At 38.0% G+C, this 24,398-nt stretch overlaps 1 protein-coding gene across 3 annotated transcripts in view; it reads right to left on the bottom strand.

Annotated features, from left to right (window-relative positions):
* Gramd2b (GRAM domain containing 2B) overlaps positions 1-24,398 on the bottom strand; it is a 125,159-nt gene that overhangs the window by 88,944 nt on the left and 11,817 nt on the right. Inside the window, exons 1-2 of one of the 3 annotated variants that reach the window (XM_046460246.2) lie at positions 17,348-17,450; positions 11,523-11,610 (exon numbers count right to left, since the gene is read on the bottom strand). The exons of 1 other annotated variant lie outside the window; for it this stretch is intronic. In XM_046460246.2, coding sequence (XP_046316202.1) covers positions 11,523-11,539 — 17 coding nt within the window. In that variant the 5' untranslated portion in view covers positions 11,540-11,610; positions 17,348-17,450. Of the gene's footprint in view, positions 1-11,522; positions 11,611-17,347; positions 17,606-24,398 lie in introns of those variants that run through there. One more of the 3 variants, XM_046460244.2, reaches the window with a different exon arrangement.

Genomic DNA, 24,398 nt, shown 5'->3' with positions numbered 1-24,398 from the left:
AATGACTTAAACACCTCTGGCTACAGGGAACTCATCCCCATTCAAGGCATCCCAGTTCACTCTTGGTCCCCTCTGGTTATTTAGAGTTCTTCTTTATAATGATTGGACTGTCATTTCTGCCTGAGTATTTAATCTAGATTTAGCCCTTCTGGCTGCATAGACTTGCTCTACCAAATGACAAATCTTTAAACATCTGAGTTCACACTTGTGTCCTGTTCTCTCCACCTAATCTCTGAGGTTTCTGCTGCAGACTAGTATCCCTGGTCCTTTAGTAACTGATATGGACATGAACAGCTCCTCATACTCTCAGATACTATCCTCTACCCATGCACAAGATTGTCATCTTTTCACTGAACCCACGAAGGTTTAGGGAAGGTGCTTCCAGCAAGTAAATTTACCTTATGCATTCTAAAGACTATTTTTGCTCTTTGCTATCAAATTAACTGTTTCTTTTTCTTTTTTTTTTAAGGCTACAATTTTTTTTTCTATCTTTCCAGAGAGAATTTCTAATTTAGTCTTAAAACCCGGCCTCAATGGAAGGCAATTGTAGATAATTATTATCAGCTGCTGGCTTAGCCTATGAATTATTCATTGGTTGTGTTTTCTTTCCAGTTGGACTTGTTTGGAGATGCAAGATTATTTGACTCTTTGTGAAGATTAAGCCTGCTGAGATAGCTGGAGGGTCCCTCCCTGGATCGAAACCCAGAATGCTTCCTCCATGGCAGCCAGGCCAACCATCCAGACTCCTAAGTCCGATTCTGGGGACAGGGTGCTTCCCCATGTGGGGAAACCTGACAGTGAAGGAGAAACTTTGAAGATTCAAAAGACTGTGAAATGTTTCCATCTTGCTGCTAAACAAGGTTCAACTTAGCAAAAAGAATTTATTGATTTTCATGATCTTTGATAGTTTCTAGGGTAATTTTAAAATCCAACCATCAATTTGGAAGTTGCTGTACATGCAAACATATAGGAGTTTTTGTAGAAATCATCTATTGGTGAGAGAATATCGTAAACTTGGGAAACAGAGAAGCAAAATTTTTTAAAAAGCATTTTTTTCCGTTACTTGAATTTTTTGAAATTACAGTCAATTGATAATTGGGGAGATGGTCTTGATGGGAGGTGGAAGGAAGGAAATGGAGGATGATGATAGGGAAGGGAAAAGGAGGAAGGGAAGAAAAAAGGAAAAGAGCAAATAAAGTAGAATGTCTAAAAAATTCCAGGTAGCCCTTGGGTCCTTAACTACTTTCTTTTATGTACTCTGAGACCTGTACTATAGTTATATATTTTGTAATTAGCTGATCAAAAGTTAGACAATTCTTATGTAACAGAAATACATTGTTCAGGGAAGAAAGACAAATTTCTGGTTTATTTTTCAAGTGTATTCTAGTTGACTTGTTGTAGTGACCTGCTCCAAAGAGAATGGGACAGAAAATAGATCCTTCCACGCTTCCATAAGATAGAAAGTGATTCTGATCTAGGCTAATAATCACAGTTAGGCTACTTAGTATTTCAGGGGTATATCATTGATTCTGTTCTTGATAAATTCAGCAGCTGTATCTCTGTGAGGATTCCTCTTTAAATGCCCAAGGTGAAAGGCAAGAATCAAAGAACCTCTGCACGTCATCTGTTCTTTAAATGACATCCCAACACCAGGAAAGCACCAAGGGTTTATTTGTACCTGGAAGGCTGGGAGAGTGGAAGGCCTTGATGGTGGTGATAGATATACTTCTGGCTAGAAAGTCCCAGGACCACTTCAAGGTGGTCAGGGCCTAAAGTGATAGTTGCATAATATGCAAATACATTTTCTATGACTAGTAAATTGGCTCTCTGATTTTTCCAAAGGATTGACACTGTTTTCTTAAACTATAGATAATCTAGTTCAAGATGTTGACATTGAACTTTTCAGAACCACTTTCCTTTTATCTTTTCCCTGAAATTGTACAAGGTGAGGGCAGGGATGTTTTGAGATGAATACTATAAAAAATAATTGTGTCAGGTATCCTCAAGACCACCCCACACTCAGAGATTCACTAGAAGAATTCAAGGAACTCAACATATGGTTGTATTCAAGGCTGTGATTTATAACAGGGACACAGTAAGCAGGATCCTAAGGGGTAAGACGCAGGTAGAGCCTGGAAGAACCCAATATTGAGAAAGTGGCTTACTGTGCCTAGAACTGTGCAAATAATATGATTTAGATGAACTCCTGCTTTCCTTTCAGGAATTTGAATTTGGGGTATATGCTAGGTAGTGGTTGCCTATGTGATTAAAAAATCTTGACTTCAATTTCTCCAGTGAGGGTTCCAATTTTTCCACCTGCTCACAAACACATAATTTTTGTCTTTTCACATATAGCTGTTCTAGTGGGCATGAAATAATAATATCTCATTTTAATTTTGTGATGACTAATGATATTTAGTTCAATATTGCATCTTATTGCCCATTTACATATTCTCTTTGATGAAAAAGCAATCCAAATCCTTGCTCATTTTGAACATGTGTGTTACTGAGTTGTAAGAAATCTTTATATATGCTGTATACTAGATCTTAATCAGATGAATGATTTATGAATATTTTCTTCCATTTTGTGCGTTGTCTTTCACTTTTTTGATGGTGTCTTGTATTTAATTTTGATGATGTCCTATTTATTTGCCATTGGTTTTGTCACTAATGCTTTTGGTGTCATATCTAAGTATCATACCAGATTTTAATCATCTCACTTTAGGAGGTCTATATCTTTTAGCCCAATTTCATTATTCCATAATGGAAGGAAGTTGAAGGTGAGAGGAACTGGAATACAGTGAAGTTGAAAGGCCATAGGATTTAGAGTCTTAATATTGAGTCCAATTATTCTGTTATGGGAATTGGGAACTTAATCTTTCTAAGTTTCAGTTTTCTATCTAGAAAGTGAGGAAATAATAGTTCTCACTTTATAAGGTTTTTGTGAAAGTTTTGGATTAGCTCTTTTGAAACAGCTTAGGAGGAGACATTTAATAAATATTTGGTTGTTGTCATTTTTATTAAGAGATTGTGTAACTGGGCTGGACCTAATCAAGAATTGCTCAACAGATAAAGTTATTGTTCTGTTCCTAACAGTACATTTCTGAAAGGCTGCTGAAATTATGTAAAACTGTAGCATTACTTATGGTCATATAGTCTTCTGGCACCATCAAAAACCTGAGAGGCACACAGCTCTTTGGGATCTAAAGAAGAATCCTTAGCCCCCCAAAATCTGTGGAGTCAGCATAACTGAACATTTTATCATGCTGTGTTGTTATCTATTGTTAATTAATGACCATTTATAGAACTACATGGAAAATAACAAACAAAACTCCTTCTCTGTCAATTAGATACAGGACTTTAAGAAAGGTCATTTGATATTTCAGTTAAATATTTACCATTCTTTATAGCAATACCTCAGCACTTCCACACAAATGTCCCCAGTCATTTGGTATTGATAAGTATAGAAATAGGGTAGGGCCACAATAAAACAAACTATTCCATTATTGTAAACCTAGATATTGGTGAAAGTTCAAAGTCAAATCATCTTCTCAGTTTAACCTGCTCTAATGTGTCAAGTAAACTAATAAGCAAGGAGAGACCTTCTAGTAAAGACATACTTATTAATCTATAATAGAGACCTTTCTGCAAGTTTTGTTCAAAAAACTCCATCTAACATTTTGCCACTTTATTCACAAACAAAAGTAAACCTTGGTCAGGAATTGAAGTAGTATATATTTTCCAATGTGGACAGTCTAGCAAATATTAAAAACTACTTTAAAAAAAAAAAAACAATAACCTGATGCTGTGAAACATTTACCTTAAGCCACAGTTTTCTATTTTAGTCATTCCTATCTTAATTTGCAATCCAAAGAAACCATTTAGAGATTCTAAGAGAAGACTAAAGGACACCTGAGGCGGATACAAAGATGAGTAACATAGTCTCTTCCATCCAAAATGTGGTGATTTAGTACGTGATCTAGGGGCAGTCTGTTGTCATCACTAACAGACTGAGAGTGAGAACAATCTTCAGTCATGACCCAAGCTGATGAAGCGATTTGTGAAATGACAGCCCAAGGGAGAAATCAGCCATAGGCATTTTAAGCAGTGCTTGCGTAGTGACTTAAGTCACTCTCTCCTGTTTCAACAGCAGAACAACCTGAAGTACAGACTCATCTGGAACCCAGGCAGCCTGGCGGAGGAACCCGTGCTCTAACTCTTGTTCTGATCTACTTGTCAACTCACATGGGAATCATCAGTGGAGTGGCTTTTGGATTTCTAGAAGCTCTAGTTATTCAAAACTCCCCAAATACAATAATACAATACAATAATGTAGGTAAATAAAAGATTCAATAGTTTTCCTTTTCTTTTCTAACAAGGAGAAGAAGATAATATAATTTTTGTCTATGATTTGCCGTAAAATAAAATTTTACATTGAAAATATATAATTTAGTGTGCTGTATGATTTGGTTTATATGATATATGATAATAATATGAATGTTCCCCCCAATAAGTTATGAATCTGTAGGGGAATAATGTTGTTTCCATGTTTTCCAGTAAGAAATCATTCTGGAATAACCTTTCATAGTGTAATAATAACTTCTTTTATAGGTTTGTTAAACAACCTGTTAGTGAATATCATCCCATTTACTAGAATGAAGTTCTGATTATAATAGTTAGTTGATCTTGGTTAACAGTTGCAATAGGGCCTTGAGCTTATACAGTATAGTATGGGGGACTTCTTTAAGAAAAAAATACAAAATTAGGTGCAAATAGTGAATATTGAATTAGTAGAGGCATTTTCAAATGATAGCTGTTGAAGTTTCAGCTTCATTAGTTTCATAGTAAATCTGCCACTTTGGATAGCAACTAAATACAATTTCTAAAAATACCACAAGAATAAAATAATCCCTGGAAAAAATTCACTTTTTTCCCCTTTGAAGAAAATTTCTTGTTTGATTCCTTTCATCCCTTCTCTTTTCTTTCTCCATTGTCTGGAAAAATCCTGTTCACAATGAATCTCTCCATCTGTGAGATGAAGAGAGTTACTGATTTGCTCCAGGAAGCTGAAGCCTGTTAGAGCAGGGCTGGTTCTTTCCATTTATGCTCTCAGTGTACAAATTTGGAGAAAGATTATTTTGTGTACACACATGGAGAACTTTCACTTCCTAGTGTCTTTATTCTTATTTTGCAAGGGGAGAAACTTAAGGTCAGAGACATTTAAAACTAAGCCACAGCATAAACACTCAAATTCCCGAGTACAAAGTATCATTATTTAACCTCATCCAGCAGCAATGTTGGAAAAATCTATCATTTTGACATGAGATAGATTTGACCATTGGAACTTCTCTTTTTTTCTAGAAATAATCAATTTTTGTTTTCCAGAAAAGCTGTAATTTCGAGAAACTCACTTAGCTCAGCATTGGTAGTTTAATTTTTTCCCCCCTTTTATTTCATGTTTCTTTAAGGTCATCACGATATGAACTTCAGCCATATGAAAGGAATAAAATAGCTTAACAGCTGTTTGAATCTTCAAGTTTGGCTCTTATAAGTCTTCATGGTTTCTACTGGTATTCAAATATACAAAAGAAAATAATTCTTTTAGTTTCATGTAATGTTTCTTCCCTGTTTTTGGCTCTTACTAAGTTATGAAAGAATGTATAGAGATAAGAAAACTTTAAAAAACTTTAGAATTTGCCCTAGGGTTGTATGGATAATGATTTCCAACTGTATGTCTTTAGTAATAATTCACCTATCTTAGATGTAGTCATAATAATGGACAGCAATTATTGAGTGCCTCCCACTTTCCAGACACCAGAATCATCCACACCTAATCTTCAAAATAATCCAACAAGTTGGGTGTTACTAACCCTGTCTCACAAATGAGAAAACAGAGGTTTAGAAAGATTAGATACCTGAACTAAGGTGACACATCAGTGGCAGTTATAATTCAAATACAGATCTGAGTAACTCCAAGGCTAATTCCCTTCCACCATGCACCATCTTTCAGGTTAAAAATACTTGGTGGTTTTTGTGTCTTCCCACAGCTGTTGTGGTGACCAGCCAAGAAGATGTCCCCATCATCTCCCCTCCTGCTGCTCTCACCCTTTGTATAGTCCCTTTCCACATGGAATACAGAGGGCAGACCTTCATGACCAACAGGATAGTTTAAAAAAAGGGCATATCAGACACTGGTTTTCATAGGGTTGTCTCATGTATTACTTGCTCCAGGAGATGCCAACTGCCATGTTGTAAGGAGATCAAACAGTTTCCTATTCACATGGAGAGAAACTAAGGCCTCCTGTAGACACCAGCACAAACCCACTGTGTGTGTGAATGAGTCACCTTGTAAACGCATGCTTTGGAGGATTGTAACCTTGGCCAATAGCTGACAGCTACCACATGAGAGGGTGCGAGCCACACAGTACCTAGCCAAATTGCTCCCAATATCCACAGATACTGTGTGTGTGTAAGATAACAAGTGCTTGCTGTCTAAGAGGCTGAGTTTTGGCATAAAGTCCTGTGAAACAATCAACAGTTCACACAGACTTTGTCAGCTGTTCCTACTCAGTTTGGAACGTGCTTCCGTGGTGAGTTCATGTTCATGTCACGAAAGGATTTGGAGCTTGGATTTGCCTTTGCATGTCAAATAGGACTGAGTCATGCAAGGATCAGTGGGCAAAACTTCGGTAGTGATGATGATGGAAATAAATATACTTTGCCCTTAAGATTGGCCTGTAGAAAGAACAGCTGCTAATCCAGCTTCTATAGTAACTGGACATGATTTCTAAAAGGAATGCAAATAGTATGATATTACTCCTGGATGGTGTTTTGTTTATGACTCAAGACAAAATTAGGCTTTTGCATTCTTCTTTACTCTTTGAGAAAAGTGTATCTGGATTCTACCTCATTTCCTCCAACCTCCCTGGCCCTTCCGCTCCAGAGAACTGTTTCTTTCAGCAACTTGAAGTGTATTTTCTTTTCCACAGAGATAGCAAATGCTATTTTTTTAACACAGGATTCTGTCTCTCCCTCTTCCTTTCTTCCAGTCACTCCCCTTTGCCTAAGGTTCAGATCTCTTTCATTTCATGTTTTAGGAATGTTTCATGACTTTTAGGGACTGGCTGCCTTTCCTTGTCTCATGAGCCCAGTGCTCTGTATTCTTAAGATACAAGACACGCAGGATCCTTTAATGCTATCTTCTTCTAACTACAAGCAACATAAAGTCCTGTACCCCTCTTGTTTTATTCACTGCTGGATCTCTAGTGCCTTATTACACAACAGAAACTTGTTGACTAACTGTTGTTTGAGGAAAATATTATTCCAGGCAGAGAAAATAAGAACAGAGGTATGAAGATATAAAATTGTGGCATGTGGGATTATTTATTATATTAAAAACTGATGTTTTATTGAAGTAAATGCCTACTTAGTTCATATATAATTTAGTTCAATTTTGCAGTAAATTCATTTTTTTAAAATTTAATTAGGTCAATATGAAATTAATTATAATTAAATTTGCACTTAAATTTATGGAAATAGAAATTTTAGCCTATATTGCTTCTGGTAGACTTTTGATGCTGTTGTTATGTAATTGTAATTCTCCCTTCTTTTCCCCCCAATTCCAAGGATAAAACATTTGAGAACACAGAGAGTCAAATGCCAATTCAGATCCAATGATAAATTCCTGTGGGGCCCTGACAGGGACTGGACTATAAGTCAGAGGGTTTGAGGTGTCATTTGACTTTGCCACTCGCTGTTCTCCTTGGACTGGGCAAATTAAGAACTTGTGTGCCCTGTTGTGTTCCTCTGAGCACCATCCTCTCAGGGGTGAGGTCTGCAGCAACCCCAGCAAGGGGTAACTCGGGGGAACCCCTCCTTTACCTGTCCCCCTTATAGCATTTATTCACCTAACATTTATTGTTGTCTGCTTTTTTCTGGGAACTGTGCTGCGTGATTGATTAGAAACCAAAGGCAGCACAGTGAGAAAGAACAGCAAATATTTATAAGAAGTATAATTCAAGAGCTGTTAAATGATAGACGGGAAGTAAACAAAAGGCACACTGTGAACACAGGGGGAGGGAGAGTGATGTCGGATGGCTTCCTGAAGGCAGTGACAACAGCTCAGAATTTACTGTGTCAGAGTGTTGTAGGCAAAGAAGAAAGCGTATAGTCCTTGCAGTAGTGTGCGTGGCTGAGAGCAGACTTCTGGGGCAGGGGGAAGGCAAGAGATGCGACCAGGGAGCTGACCAAGGCACAGAGCATCCCCCTCAGAGACCAGAGGACCACTCTGTGAGATAAGTGAACACACCCATAGTGCTTCACCACTCCTACTTCAGGTTCTTTCCTCTGCACAGGCCCACATGGGGCATGAGGCCTGGTCACAGCACATGGTCTGCCCCCCTGGGGCTATTGGAAGGAATAAAAAAAAGGTTTCCTTCCTCCAGGATCACCCTGGCAGCTGGTAGTTTTTTACATTAGGCAAGATTTATTTTGTGGTACTAAGAATTTGAAATGTGCAGCTCATTTCTAGATCTAAGTGTTGAAACATGGGGACAAACAGGAAGCATGCTGTGGAAAGTGGCAGTTTGGAGATTTATGGTAATAATTTAATTTCTAGAGTGCATGCACATTGTCTGCCTTTCTTGTTGGTATCTGTGTCAGTCACCAACAGAGACTGAAGCCTCTGGAAACAGAAGCTAAGTCTTCAACTAGTTACTCACAACAGTCTCTTCTCAACATAGTTTCTTCTTTGTGCTGGGTTCTGGGATATAGAGGAATGGATATATTCTTAGTCCCTAGGAGCTCCGGGTGAGAAATGAATATATTATTATTCCTCTGTGCCCCCCACTGTCTTTTAATAACAAAAATTGGTATTAGAACAACTGCTGTGCCAAGCACTTCAGATATTTTCTCATTTAATACTCTTCATAATCCCAAGACTATCCCCAAATCACAGCTGAAGAAAGTGAGGCACAGAGAGAATGCAGAGCTCGTAAGTGACAAAAACCAGATGTAAATCAGGTAGTGCTCCTTACCTAGATTGTAGAAAGCATTCCAGGCTATTCAATGAAATTGCCTACCCTTCAAAATTACTTATAGCAAATAAATAGCAAATTGCTTTTTACAGAATACAGATGGTCCCTGAAACATGATGTTTGACTTATAATTTTTCTGCTTTATGATGGTGTGAAGTATGGTACAAACTGTACTTCAGATTTTCATTTTTTCCACCGCTACGGTATGTGTTATAATACTTTCAATGCTAGGCGGTGCCATAGAGCTATAGCTCCAGTCAATCACATAAGCACAGGCACATAACCACTGACACGCTACAGTATAATGTGTTGTCGAGCTATAATGTTTAGTAGGTGAGGCATATCAAATGCTTTTTCAACTTAGGATCTTTTCAACTTAGATTGGAAACAATATGTACACTTGATTGGAAACAACTAGAATCACAGGATGAGTTCGTATAGGATTAGGAATCCCAGTTACATTTTCTTAACCTTCTTTCTTCCAACAATACTGTACCTACTTAACCCAGTGTCCCTCTCAGGCTCTAAAAATGACTTAGATGAGATGAAAAAAAAAAAAAAAACCAGAATGGAATGAACTTTGAAGACAGATTTGACTTTTTGACTTTTGGAAATAGCCCAAATAATTTGAAACCAAGCCAAGTAAATCAATTGGTCAATGAAGTTGAAAAAGGCCCCTTTGGTCATGTGTCTGGTTCTGTATTCACCCCTGAACTAATTTTGTTGGTTTAATTTTGTCATACTTCAATGACAGAAAACTTCTTTCCTTTTTCTGTTACTTGCTCTTTATCTAAGCATCTACCATAGTGAAAAGCCACCAAGGTTTGTAAAGTCATGTTTGTAAAAAATTTCCATAGATAAGACACCGTGCAAATAGTAGAAATAATTAATACTATTGCTGGATTATATATAAGCACTCATTTGTCACTTTTGTACTTCCTGGCAAAGCTCCCAATTTGCCGTTATGTAGCTCCATGCGAGGTCTCCTGGATAATCACATTGGAGGCAGCTCCTAGAATTTTCCATTTAATTATATTTGCCTGGTTTTGGTTTTTTAAATACAAAGCCTAACTAAATAATAAGTAAATAAAGATGAAGCTATGTAAGTCCACTAGATTGATATTTTTTAAATCTGCATAAGAAAAAGGTTTTAATCTAAAATAGATTTCTATGTGGTCTTAAAATTTCATTAGAAAATGAGTAAAAACTTAGAGCACAGATTATTAAATTATGTTTTTTCTTTTTAAAAACAATTTTAGATGGTTTGAAAATTTTGGTGTAGTCAAAACTGCTCAGGCCAGGCACAGTGGCTCATGCCTGTAATCCCAGTGACTTGGGAGGCTGAGGCAGGAGGATCTGGAGTTCAAAGCCAGCCTCAGCAACAACGAAGTGCTAAGCAACTCAGTGAGACCCTGTCTCTAAACAAAATACAAAATAGGGCTGGGATGTGGCTTAGTGATCGAGTGCCCCTGAGTTTAATACCCGGTACTGCAACACCCCCCTGCAAAAAAAAAAAAAAAAAAACACCACCACCAACAACAAAATGCTCAAACCCTTTCTGTAAAATTGATTTCCCCATAAATAGTTTCAAACTGCCAAAAATGAAAGACTGATCACAGGCGTCACTTTTAAGCCAGCACTTATTCCACCTGGGAGTTTGTTCCCTGCTGTCCATTCCTTCTCTCAGCCTTGCAAAGTACATAGCCTGCATCAGATTCTGTACACAAAAAAAGCTCAGATCTGTGGTAGAACAGAGGCCTAGAGCACTTATTATCAAAGTACAGCTTTGTGGGCCTAAAGCTTATATAAATTTAAGGTCTTCTGTAAGAAAAATTACGACGAATAAAAGATTAGGTATGAAAGTGAATATTTCATTTAGAATGAGGAAAGAAATCAAATCATTAACCTGAAAAAACTAACTTCACAAACATTTCCAAATCCAGACAAATAATGCAATAACTCTCTGACATGCTTTATAATATTTCCTTATACTTTTTAGCTGACATTCATTGACCACTTTGTATGGCAACAATTTTGTACTATTTTTAGTCAAGAGAATAGAAGATAATTTAGTCTTTTTCCTACAAAAAAGACTTACTTTTTCATTGATAGGTTAGACTTTTTTTTTTTTCAATTTCAAACTCATTCTTGAGTGTCATGTTAATCTATGTGACACACATGGATCCGATGGCTGTTTTTAGTATTACTGTATGGAATTCTGGAAAGTTCTATTATGTACAAGTACCATCGAAAAAGAAAGTAAAAGTGTAAGATTGGCTACTTATAATTATATCAGCTGCATTATTGAGTACATAGTCCTTATGGGAGAGAACTGCTATTGCGATTAGACCATAATGAGAACAGAGTCCACCTCTTAGAACTTATACATCTAAAGACTGGAAGAAATTTCCAGAACCTAGCTTCTAGCTTCGTACATTTCAAACCTTGTTTCTATTCCACTACCTTCATGTTTCCAATGCACATTACCTGTGGAGAGATGTCATGATGATACCTCTGGTGTCACTAAGCCGAGTAGCTTAGTAAGAGGTTCCTACACCAGCAATGTTATGTGTACCTAGAAACGAAGGCAAACCACTTAAATATATTTCTCTAATCCCTAACTCCAAAAAACTTCCCTTAGATTAGAATGTTACAAATGCCCAGGGTTGGGGGCAGGGGGAGGGAGGGACTAGAGTGGAGAGAAGTAGCAATCATAATTGCACTTAAAATGTTATTTGCAAATTTACTGACCTGTATGACTATATGAGCATATCGCTAGGGATCCTCCTGTGGCCTTGGAAGGGCAAATGGGGGTACAAGATAAAGCTGCATTGGGCTTTGTGAAAAACACATCCCTATGGCAGGACATTTTAGTGAGTAGTTAATTTAGGACATGGTATCAACCAAAAGCCTGCTAACTCAGAGCTGCAGGAAGTTGTACTAGACCTTTCAGGAAGTGCATCTGGAAAGATGAGTAAGAGTTTCTGAGGCCGTCATGGGGAAGAGTGGGATTCTGTCATGTTCAAAAGCCTAGTAGCACAGAACATGTGTACTGAGAAGAGCTTATTTGCTTTGCATAAGTGAAGGGTCTGGTGAAGTTTGAGAAGACTGCAGGTCCTTTCTCTCCTGGAAATAACAGCTTCTGAGGACTTCTTCTGGAAACATCTAATGAGAGGCCTAGTCCTCTGCACCCAACCTCCTCATTGTAACTTCCACAGCCTGTTTCATTGTGTCCTGGTACCCTGGCTACCCCTGAGTCAGCCTGCTCCTCACTTTTGTATCTGAAGTTCTGCGGCATTCTCAGGTCCTGCCACCCCAGACTTGCCCATGCATTGAAATATGCCCTTAGAAAACCTCCATCAGAAGGAAACTTTTTAATAAACCCTGAAATGTTAACAGCACCCCCTTTAAAATCAGAAACAAAATGAAAATGCCTGGAATTGTTAGTTATATTCAATGTTCTGATAGGGTTTCTTGCTTGTGTGATAGAGCAAAAATGATTTTAAAGGAGTAAAGATCAGAAGGGCATAAACAAATTTTTATTAATTCAAATGATATCATTATCTACAAAAGAAGCATCTTAGAGTTGATATATTATTAAAATTAATAAAAATATCTATCAAGGTTGTTGAATATAAGATCAAGTTAGAAATCCAATTATATTTTTGTACAACATCAATAAAATAAAATGCAATAAAATATATGTACAATAGCAATAAAGGTATAAAGCACCTAGGAATAAATCTAATGAGCAATAGACAAGAGCTTTGTGTAGAATATTTGAAAATTTCATTAAAGGACATTAAAGAAGGCCTTAATAAATGGAGAGGTATACCATGTTTATGAATAGACATATTTCTACTGTAAAGATGCTGTTTCCTCAAATTGAGCAATTGATTCAATACAATTTTAAGTAAAGTTTTTACTTGACAAGCTGATCCTAAAATTCAAGTTGAAGAGCAAAGGATCAAGAGTGTCCAAATGCTTCTAAATCAAATAAGGGGTCTTATCTTGCCAGATTTTTTCAAATTACAAAGTGACAATAATTAAGAATGTGATGTATGACAGAGCTGACATTGCAGATTCATAGGAAAAAGTCTATTCAATAAGTAATGTAGAACAATTCATTATCTATTTAAAAAAAATAAACTATGCCCTAACTCATAACAGAAGCAAAAATTAATCCCAAATGTAAAAAAAAGATCTCCTTTGAAAAGAAAACATACTATTAGAAGAAGATGCATAAGACAATTCCTTATGGTATCAGGGTAGGGAGGGATTTTTTTTTTTAAACACAAAGTACAAACCATAAGGAAAATGAATACTAAATTAAAAATAAGGTTTAGGACATAACAGAGCATGAAAAGACAAATTCATATATTGGAAAAACATTTTACTACAACCTATATTACTAACAAAAAGTCATTGTTTGGAGTATTTTAAAAACTGTTAAGAAGAAAAGATAGTGACTCTTCCTTTCCAAAAGAAGGAGGAAGAAAGAACTACAATGATGAATAAACATGTTGAAACAATGACACCCCCCCCTGTTATTCATAAGAGAAATGCACATTAAAGTCACATTTCACAATTTCCAGATGGGAAAACATTAAAAAGGCAGACGATTCAAATGCTGTTGAGGCAGCAGTATGACTGCTGGAGGTAATGTGACCAACAGAGTTTGGAGCATGATTTAATGTTAATGGGGAGAATTAATCATGACCTTAATCAATAATAAGCATATTCCTCTCCTGGGTGTGTACCTGAGAGACACTGAAGTACAAGAACGCCAGGAGACACGGACAAGATGTGGCATTGCTTGAACGAGCAAAAAACTGGAAACAACCCACAGGGAGAACTGAGTGTCCTGCTAAAGTGAACATCTCATCACTCCTCTTCTAACCCTCGGTGGCTTCCCATCATAACTAGAGTAGAATGCTAACCCACCAGGCACCACTCTTCCCAGACTCAAGATCCCACACACCTCAGAACATCATGCCCCTTCCCAGTGTTTTCATGACTGGCTCTTTTCATCATCTAGCTAGACCTAGGTATTACTTCATTGGAAAATCTCTACTTAATGATTTCATTTAAATTAGTTCTCCTGTCTTCTATCTCAGCTTTGATTTGTTCCCTATATGCTAATTTTTGAATTATGTATTGATGTTGCATTATGTATTGATTTATATATATTTTTTGCCTGTTTCTGACATTAAACTAGTAACCCCCATGAGGGCAGGTGTTTGTCTCAATTGTGATTGAATCCCCTGCGTCTCCCACATAGCTGGACATGTAATAGTTACTCAATACACCTTTGTTGAATTGAATGATTGAATAAAAATACTGCATAAATTCTAACCATGCTCCTTTAGTTTGTTGATCTGAGCTCCAGTTCATGGAAAGAATAATGGATACTAAAATAGCCACATAAATTCCAAACATTTATTTTGAAGCTAAAGGTAAGTGTTTAGTTGGTCTTATTTTTGATCTTAAAAATTTGAACAATTCCAAATTATCTTCAGTGCTTTTATATACAAAATATTTAATAGATTTGTCATTTAGACTAAAAGTTCTCCAATGTCTAAAGTATTTGGAGAAATTTTTAGGTTGGTTCCAATACATTTTATTTTATTTTATTTTTTAAAATTCTGGTCCAAAAAAAGATAAGAGATGTGTGGAGCAGAACCTGCCCAGATGAGGTCAGCCTAGATCAGTCACCTTCCATCCAAACCATCTGAACTTGAACTCATGCTCCTTGTTGCATGCTGCTGAGGTTTGTAATGGTCTTTTATACCAATACATTTTATTTTTTTTTAAATTTTTTATTGTTGGTTGTTCAAAACATTACATAGTTCTTGATATATCATATTTCACACTTTGATTCGAGTGGGTTATGAACTCCCATTTTTACCCCGTATACAAATTGCAGAATCACATCAGTTACACATCCATTGATTTACATATTGCCATACTAGTGTCTGTTGTATTCTGCTGCCTTTCCTATCCTCTACTATCCCCCCTCCCCTCCCCTCCCCTCCCCTCTTTTCTCTCTACCCCCTCTACTGTCATTCATTTCTCCCCCTTGTATTATTTTCCCCTTTCCCCTCATTTCTCCCCCTTGTATTATTTTCCCCTTTCCCCTGCAGGGGTTTTAATTTCACCCCCAGGTTTGTCATTCCTTTCTAGGCAACTGCAAGTTTGTTTTTGTTTTTGTTTTGAGTTTCTTTTTTTTTTCCTTTTATTTTTATTTTTTTTTAAATTTTTTATTGTTGGTTGTTCAAAACATTACAAATTTCTTGACATATCATATTCCACACTTCGATTCTAGTGGGTTATGAACTCCCACCTTCACCCCATACACAGATTGCTGAATCACATCAGTTACACATCCATTGATTTACATATTGCCATACTAGTGTCTGTTGTGCTCCGATGCCTTTCCCATCCTCCACCATCCCCCCTCCCCACCTCTCCCCTCCCCTCCCCTCCTCTCTCTCTACCCCCTCCACTGTATAACCCTGAGGGTCTCCTTCCATTTCCAAGCAATTTCCCTTCTCTCTCCCTTTCCCTCCCACTTCTCATCCCTGTTAAATGTTAATATTCTTCTCATGCTCTTCGACCCTACCCTGTTCTTAGTTACTCTCCTTATATCAAAGAAGACATTTGGCATTTGTTTTTTAGGGATTGGCTAGCTTCACTTAGCATAATCTGCTCTAATGCCATCCATTTCCCTGCAAATTCTATGATTTTGTCATTTTATATACCAATACATTTTAAAATAGCACTTGTAAATGCTAAAATGGAGATCTGACGTTGAATGTGTGAATATGCAGGTGACATTGGCCTGGGATCTTCCTGAAAGAAGTTTGCATTTAGGTTGATACAGATTTTTAATTTTTATTCTATTTATTTATTAATTTATAATTATGAAAATTATATTTATTTAACTTGCATTTTATATGTATTTATTTGTTGATACATTTTAATTTGGTTTATTTTTCCCGGTTACAGTTGTGCCCAAGGAGAAGTTTGTATGACAGTCTATTTCAGAGACGGGGTAAGCAGACAAAGCATTCGAGAGATACTTGGAATTCAGCAAAATATATTTTACATTTTCAGTCATAAAAATTGTACTCTTGTTCAAACAACCACTAATGCAAGTAAATTAAGCCTTTTTTAAAGACAGAAAAATTAAGCTAACTGGAAAATAGATATATTAATCAATAATTTGAATAAATTCTTGGTCTCTGAAACTTATTTTAAAATTATTGAATTTATTTTCTTTAATTGAACATTCTGATTTGTAAATGTCCTTAAATAAGATGGTATTTCTTTGTTTTTAATTGTATTTTTAAAAGTTATAACTTATTTATTTTTTGTGGTCCTAGGGATTGAACCCAGGGCCTCCTGGGTGCGAAATAAGTACTCTATGATTTCAACCCTTGAAAGAATCTAGAGCAATGTTGTGTAAGCGATTTTGAATGATTAAAGAAGAAAATAAATGATCATGTCTAACCTTTGACCTCCTGGCATGGTATTATCTAAAAATAAAGTTTGGGTGTGGAGATTATTTCTTTGCTTTCATTTGAGAAATTTACACTAAAGTTCAATGAGAAACTTCTTATATTTAAGCTTCCCCCTTTACTTGATTTCTACATTTTATAAGTTGCTAGAGAATTATTGAGACAGAATGAATAGAGTTTATAATTAATTGAATTTTTATTAAAATATGTATTTGTAAAGTGTCAGAGTGATATTGATATGGATATTAATATTTGCAGCTCAACAGGGTGTGTTCTGAATCTGTCCAAAGCTGGCTATAAATCACTATCCGGTAAATCATTGAACTACATTATAGCTAATACTATTTTAATATTTAATTTAGAAAGGCAAAAAGAGAGCAATTGTCTTATATTTTAATAATTACTACTTAATATATTTTAGTCATAATTCATGTAATTTTGACACCAAACTAGGCTTTTGGTCTAACTCTCTGGCTTCACTTCCTGTGAACCTGACATTAAGTCAAGAATTGAGGAATTTCCCAGTAGCCAGTTATCTAGTACCAACAAAATACACAAGAAGTCACTCAATGATTTCCTTAGCAGTGGTGACAGTTCTAGTCGCTCAATTCATTTTCCCTTCTTTTTGTGCCCCATCAAATTCACTGGCTGGGATGCCTAGCTATGCCTTCTCTTTCCTTTTGACTGGCTGCTACCTCAGGGAAAGAGGAAAGAGCCTTTCAACTGCCACTTGTTTGGTGGCTGAGAGCACCCTGGGTACTTACAGGATGGCCAGGTCCAGGTTCTACCCACCTGAGAAACACGGATCCGGGGCTGTCCGTGGAGCTGTGTGAGGTCCCTGCACTGGCCTTCTTTGGGCTGCCAGGAATCTCAAACTGGAACACCGTGTCATTGGAAGACAACCTTTTCTTCACCATTGTACGCTTGTCTACCAGTTAATCAAGAAATTAGCTCAAAGGCTCATTTCCAGATCTCCCAAATAGAGTGAAAGACTTTGCTTTTGGCTCTGCACAGTTCCTGTGTCTCGGGAACCTCCTTGCCTGACTTCTAATCTAGCTGAGGTTTTTTTTTGTTTTGTTTTTTTTAAGTTAATGAGTAACATATCAGTATGATGTGGGTGGTTTTCTTCCTACTGACATTTGCTCTAAAAGAGAAGTAAATGTGTTTGGGAAATTTGTTTTCAGTTTATTAAAATGAACACCACTAAATTGGTGGACTTAGACAAATGAGCCTACAGAAAAGAAAACACTGAAAGAAAGAAAAAAAACAAAGAGGAGCAGAGACTGGCAGCATCTAGATATTAAAAGCAGGATGCTTTTGCTAATCACTGAGCTTGACCAACAGGGTGAAGAATGTGGCTGTGCTTCATGACTACACAGGCAGGAAGTAGCCAGCCCACTGTGTGTGTTGCACCTCACGCTTGTCAAGATGCACCTGAGGTTCAAGGCTGTGTTCTTTGGTCCTTGGGATGTAAAGGTTCTGGAATTCTTATGGATATGATATGTATAGTCAAGGGAGTCTTGACATGAAGGCTATATATTTTGCTGGGTCACAGGAGACTGTGACCTGTACTGAACAACAAAGACAAATAAACAAACATTAAGAGTTTGAGTTCCATCTGTGTTGCTTGCTAGCTGGGACAACCCAGATGGTCCCAGTGCTGCTGTGCTTGATCACAGGGTTAGAATACAATTACACAGGAGAATGGGTAACGGCAATGTATGACTATGATTATCTGGATATGCATTGCATTATAAACAGAAAGTGCAGAGAGTGAGTTTCTTTATGTGATCATCTTCAGACACTTAATATTTATGCACACAAAAACATGAGTGTCCTTCCTCCAACGTTTCTAGCAGCGGTGTTCCAAAGTAGCTATGGTCTCTTATCTTATTGCCTTTGACTAGTGAGTGACATTGGAGAAGGCTGGCTTAAGAGAAGTACACAGATTCTGATTGTGGAAGAGAGCAAAGTTTCCTGGGAAATCAAACCTTTGCTCTGACCAGCTGATAAACCTGTCAGGGACAGGTTTGTGCTGCTCGGTGTGCAGTATTGACACTAAATACACTTTTGAAGTCAAAGTATGTTCTTCAGTGGGATTTTCCTGGGTGCCTAAAAGGGTGCCTGTCTTATCCTGGTTTGCCTAGGATTTCTCTTTTTAGTGCTGAATTTCCTGAATCCTAGGAACCCCTTCGTGCTGGTACCTATGATGCGTGTCCACCCTCATGCTCTGATTCTGATGAGGCACTGCTTCCCTCCTGTCCTTCACAGAGCATGACCTGAATGTCTTCTCCCCTTATATATCTATATTGCCATTGTGTTGGAAATCATGCTGGAAAGATACTAAATAAGTTATTGCTGAAGTGTTGAATCAAACCAATCACCATATCTCATATAATAGGCACAACCTACATGGTGGTTTCTGCTCCTTCTAAACAAAGTTTAATTGTCACAGATGTTAATAACCAATAAAATGTAGTGTGTTACTCTCTTCTCTTGTGTGAGTTTGGATTTTAGCCAGGGACAACTTAGAACAAAATGTCTATAGAGTAGGGAATCCCAGTGTCAGTGGCTAGTCTTTGGGGATGTTTTTCAATAGGTGGTTTTTCTAGTATTCATTCAACACATGTATCTATTGGCAAAGCTCTATGCTAGCTACATATGTGAATGATACAAAAATTTTAAAAAATGAGTCCTTGCACCAACATGGTACCTAGGGAAAAACAATGTGCATAATTGAAAAGCTAAATAAAAATAAAAGAGGTAGGGAAGCAGTATGTCAGGCTAATGTTTCTGGAGTTTGTATTAGCTAATATTTTCTGATATCTCTGCTACATAAATTTTATATGTAATATCTGATTTAATCCTTGCCCAAGTTACATTTTTTAGATGAAGAAACTACTTGGCCATAATTAAATGGCAGGAATGTGATCATGATGGAATCTAGGCATTCCACAAATATTTATTGAATTCTTGCATTTAAAAGTAGGCAGATCATTTGAGATTGTAATGATTCAGGAAAGTCTCGTGGAAAAGGTGGGATATGAGTTGACTTTCAATGCCGCACATTGGAAAGGCAGAAAGTAAAGGGGAAGGGGCTCACGAGCACTTCCATGAGTATAAACCAGATGTGCACGAGTGGAGTGTGTTGGTGGAGTAGACGAATCAGTTTGAAGATTCCCATGTAGGCTAAATTATGAAGACCCCTCGGTGCCAGGATGGCTGATTTGAAATTTATTTTATAGGTGAAGTGAATAAAATTATGTAAGATTAGTTTGATTGGCCATGTGCTCAATGCTTTGGAAGCAGAAGGATATGAGATGGACCTTTTTTCAGTCATCTTGGTGATATGATTATTTCTGTCAGGCAGCAACTTGCCAGCCCATAGGAAGCACTTTGAAGTAGTTAAAATAGCCTTGACTGAATTCTCATGTAAGATGTCAAGTTAATTCCTTATAATGAGAAATTGTGTCAAAGATGTGATTTGCTGAAAGTCTAGAGTAAAGGTCATAAACTCAAATGTCTTCAGGAGCTGGAAAGGCAAGTAAACTTCAAGGTGAACATAGAAGCCCAAAGAGGAAGGTAGAAAACTGGAATGCTTGTCCCACCCCAGGGACATTCAAATTTTAAACAAAGCAGATGTTGGTGGAGGAAGGCAACCTACATCTGTCCAGGGAGTGAGAGTCAGCAAGAGCTGGCCCTGGAATTTCTCTTCTTGATAGAAGCTGCCTATGATTAATCTGATAAAATTTGTAAGTATTTATGTTTGGACTTGATGTTCAAATAGGTATAAGGTTCTGTTGCACATGACTACTGAAAGAAAATGTAAATTCTAATATTTTTTTTCTAGTACTGGCAATTGAACCCAGGGCCTTCGGCATGCTAGGCAAGCAATATACCACTGAGCTATAAGCCCAGCCCAGAAAATGTGAATTCTGATTACTCTGTTGTTAAGAGAAATTGTAATTGACTTCAGTCCACATCAGGAATACAGCATTACCACCACCTGACCCCTTTACCATCTACCACTGCCTTAACCATTACCATTGCCTTTGCCCAAGGCACGTCTAAACTGTGGAACAGCTCTCATTTTTGTGTGTGAAAATTATAAGAAAGACCAGGAGATCAAAGACAAACAACTGGAACATTTCTGTATGTATTCCTATAAATATGACATTCATGTAAATATATCCATAAAAGGAGATTAACACTGGCCAAAATGAATAATATGTGATAATAATTAGAATATAACTAAAATAAAGGTGACCAAGACCCTTTTATATCTGTTTAAAATAAAACCAAACACAATAAAAATTGACAACTGGCAGGAAGTTTTAAGTATGACCATCAATGATCTAAATATATAATTTTTTTGGATACTCTCCAACAAGTCAGAATGTTGCATCTTTCTAAATTGAGTTTGTAAGAGAGTTCCACTCAGAAAAAAAGAGAAATGAATTTGGGCTCCTCCGGTTGTTAAGTTGGTCAACATCTTTGAACTTTGCTTTGCTCTTCTGCCAAATCCAGAGATTTTAGGTGAAAATGGTTCTTCTTGGCTTTTACCATGTTTGTAGGTAGAAATTTCTCACATATTCCTATAAAGCATGCTTATCTGCCTTGCCTGGAAAATCAGACCTGATTAGAGTGTGGCAGTAACTGGTTGGTGCCAAGCAGTTGGTAGAGCCTGCTTGTGACAGGGCTGCCCTCTACAGTTGGCCTCGTCTCCAGCCTTCCTTGAATTGCTCTGCTTCCCTCATTCTCATAATCTGCAGTTGAGTTTAAAATTTCCAGCCTAGACATCACTGAAGGCCTTCTCAAACTCTAATATTTTTGCTTAGATCCCATGAATTAACGTTTGATTGTAAGATTTTCTTTCTTTTTTCAAGAAACAAGGCCCATAGTTCCAACAGTTTAGTATTGTACAATAACGGTTGGCTTTGGTAGTCTTATACTACAAAGACCAAAGACTCAAGAAGAAAGCTTGCCTTGTTTCCAAGCATTCTGAGGTCCACGAACTCTTGTGTATCCTCTTCTTCTTCCTCCTCCTAGAAGTGAGGGATTTATATGTATATCAAACTGAAAACACCAGATAAACAGTTTCAAAACTGAGATTTCCAGAGGCAGGAAATATAAATTTCCATTTATAAAAAAATGAGAGCTTTTCTATAATGAAGCAAAATTAGAAGTATTTGTGTTTTAAGATATCTGGTGGATTATGCTGTATTCTGGCTAGTGTCAATAACATTTGTTTGCATACTCGAGTTACTACTCATTTGGGCATGGAAAAGTGCAAGCATGAAGTCTATACATTGTAAGCATTCAGAAGATACTGCATGCTCCATACTCATGGTGATGGAGAAGGAGGAGGAGGTGGAAGAGGAGAAGGAAAAGAAGAATATGATGAATTTTGAGCTGGTCTTATTTTCATAAATGCTGAGTGAAGACATATATAATATAATTGAAAGATATAATCACTTTTCTCAATGTGGCCTAGGCTGTGTGTTTGCTTGTGGTTTTTGGAAGACCTAATCCCACAAGGAGAGTGAGGGTTAATCCTGGCTCATGAAGGGTCGACTTTGGTGGTAATGGCCTTGCCAAGCTGCTTGGAATATTCCAGTCTGACTCAAAGGCTACATTATATCTAAAGTTCCTTCCTGTCTCCTCAAACTCCTTTATTCTGTGGTTTCTGTGATTAAGATTGGAGAAGAGAATTAACATTCTTCCTTAAAGTCATGAACCTTTTTTTTGAAAGGATGTAGAGAAAAATTATATGTTTGCCCTTGATGGAAAACTGTGTATATCTGTAGTGGGGTCATGATTTTAGAGGGAGTTTTGTTCCCCAAAAGATTAGAAAATTGATCCTGCAGCTCCAGTAAACATGGTAAGATGAGACTTAAGGCAACCTCACTTTTTCTGCAATTTTTTTTTTTTTTGTGATACAAGGGAAAGAAAATTGAAAACACAAATTCCTCTTTTAAGCTCTTCACCAACTAGGAATTTTTTTTCTGTTTTTAATTATATTTAATTAAGTTTATAAAATGAGTTGCAATAGTCAATTTTAAACTTTATGTCACTGTAAATTTCTGTTGATTGATTGATATATTTATTATTTAACAGTGATGTGCTGGTAAACTGGTTTTCCAAAAACGGGGGAGGGAGCTATTATTTGTAGCATTGACCAATTTCCACAGTGTAAGTACTCCTAATACGGCTGACCTTGAGCTACCAACATGCCTGAATGTGACTTTGGAAGAGGTTCAGATCACCAGCTCTTGTGAGCCAGGACTGTTGACTCCTTTGCTCCACCATAAACGCTCAAATATTCAAATCTGGGTGTTGGGTGAAACACTTGAATTTGTCCATACAGTTAGCAGATTTATGAAAACTGTGTTCTTTAGTTTAAAAAACTTTGTTGTCTGACAAGTTGCAAAGTATTTATTCTATATTCTGCCTTTGTTTGATTTTATATAAATTGGTAATTATTTTCAATAGTTCTCAGAGAAATGGTTCTGGGGATGGTATGATCATTAGTGTCCCCATAAGAGGGGGTTTTTGGTATATTATATTGGGGGTAAAATATATATAACATAAAATTTATCATTTTAAAGTTTAAAGTTTAGTGGCATTAACTACATTCATAATGTTGTACTCATAAGTTTTTTAAAAGTATTTTTTTGTTTATAAAACAAATGTATATATATTGTAAACATTTTGAAAACACACACACACACACACACACACACACACTCCTGTGCTCCTTAGCATCCAGAAATAAAATTACAATAGTTTCATCAAAATTATGTTTTTCTCTGAAGGTTTGTCAAAACAGTTTGGTAATCCTGAAAATACGTTCGATGTTTGCTAAATTTATTTTTATTATTTTCAAGAGGCCTTACTACTTACTACTTTTGAGCAACAAAAGACACATCTTTCCTCCCTCCCAGCTGGAGCACCAGGGGCCAGAGTAATTGCAATTGAATCAAGAGCCTGTTTAGACAGAGCTTCCAATCACTCCTGCAAGGTAGGCGGGCCTGCGACCCACCAGCAGAAGAGGAGCAGCGGCCTGCTGAGAGGCTGAGCTGCCCCCTCCCCCTGCGCCGGCAAAGTAGAGGGAACTGTGACCACGCACAGAGCAGGCCCAGCGGCCTGCTGAGGGGCAGGGCCACCCCCCACCCCCCGCGCCTGCCAGGTGACCACCGACAGAAAAGGCCCAGTGGCCCGCAGTGGGACAGAGCTTCCAATCACTCCTGCAAGGTAGGCGAGCCTGGGACCCACCGGCAGAAGAGGAGCAGCGGCCTGCTGAGAGGCTGAGCCGCCCCCTCCCCCTGCGCCGGCAAAGTAGAGGGAACTGTGACCACGCACAGAGCAGGCCCAGCGGCCTGCTGAGGGGCAGAGCCGCCCCCCACCCCCCGCACCTGCCAGGTAGGGGAACTGTGACCACGGACAGAAAAGGCCCAGTGGCCCGCGGCGGGACAGAGCTTCCAATCACTCCTGCAAGGTAGGCGGGCCTGCGACCCACCGGCAGAAGAGGAGCAGCGGCCTGCTGAGAGGCAGAGCCGCCCCCTCCCCCTGCACCGGCAAGGTAGAGGGAACTGTGACCACGCACAGAGCAGGCCCAGCGGCCTGCTGAGGGGCAGAGCCGCCCCCCACCCCCGGCGCCTCCCAGGTAGGTGGAACGGTGACCACCGACAGAAAAGGCCCAGTGGCCCACGGCGGGACAGAGCTTCCAATCACTCCTGCAAGGTAGGCGGGCCTGCGACCCACCGGCAGAAGAGGAGCAGCGGCCTGCTGAGAGGCAGAGCCGCCCCCTCCCCCCTGCGCCTGCAAGGTAGACGGAACTGTG

Source organism: Marmota monax, unplaced genomic scaffold, assembly GCF_021218885.2.
Source record: "Marmota monax isolate L192 unplaced genomic scaffold, Marmota_monax_Labrador192_F-V1.1 WCK01_AAM20220418_F8-fsc00006, whole genome shotgun sequence".
Taxonomy (NCBI): Eukaryota; Metazoa; Chordata; class Mammalia; order Rodentia; family Sciuridae; genus Marmota; species Marmota monax.
Note: the sequence above shows the minus strand (reverse complement) of the source record. Positions and strands in the feature narration are given on the sequence as shown.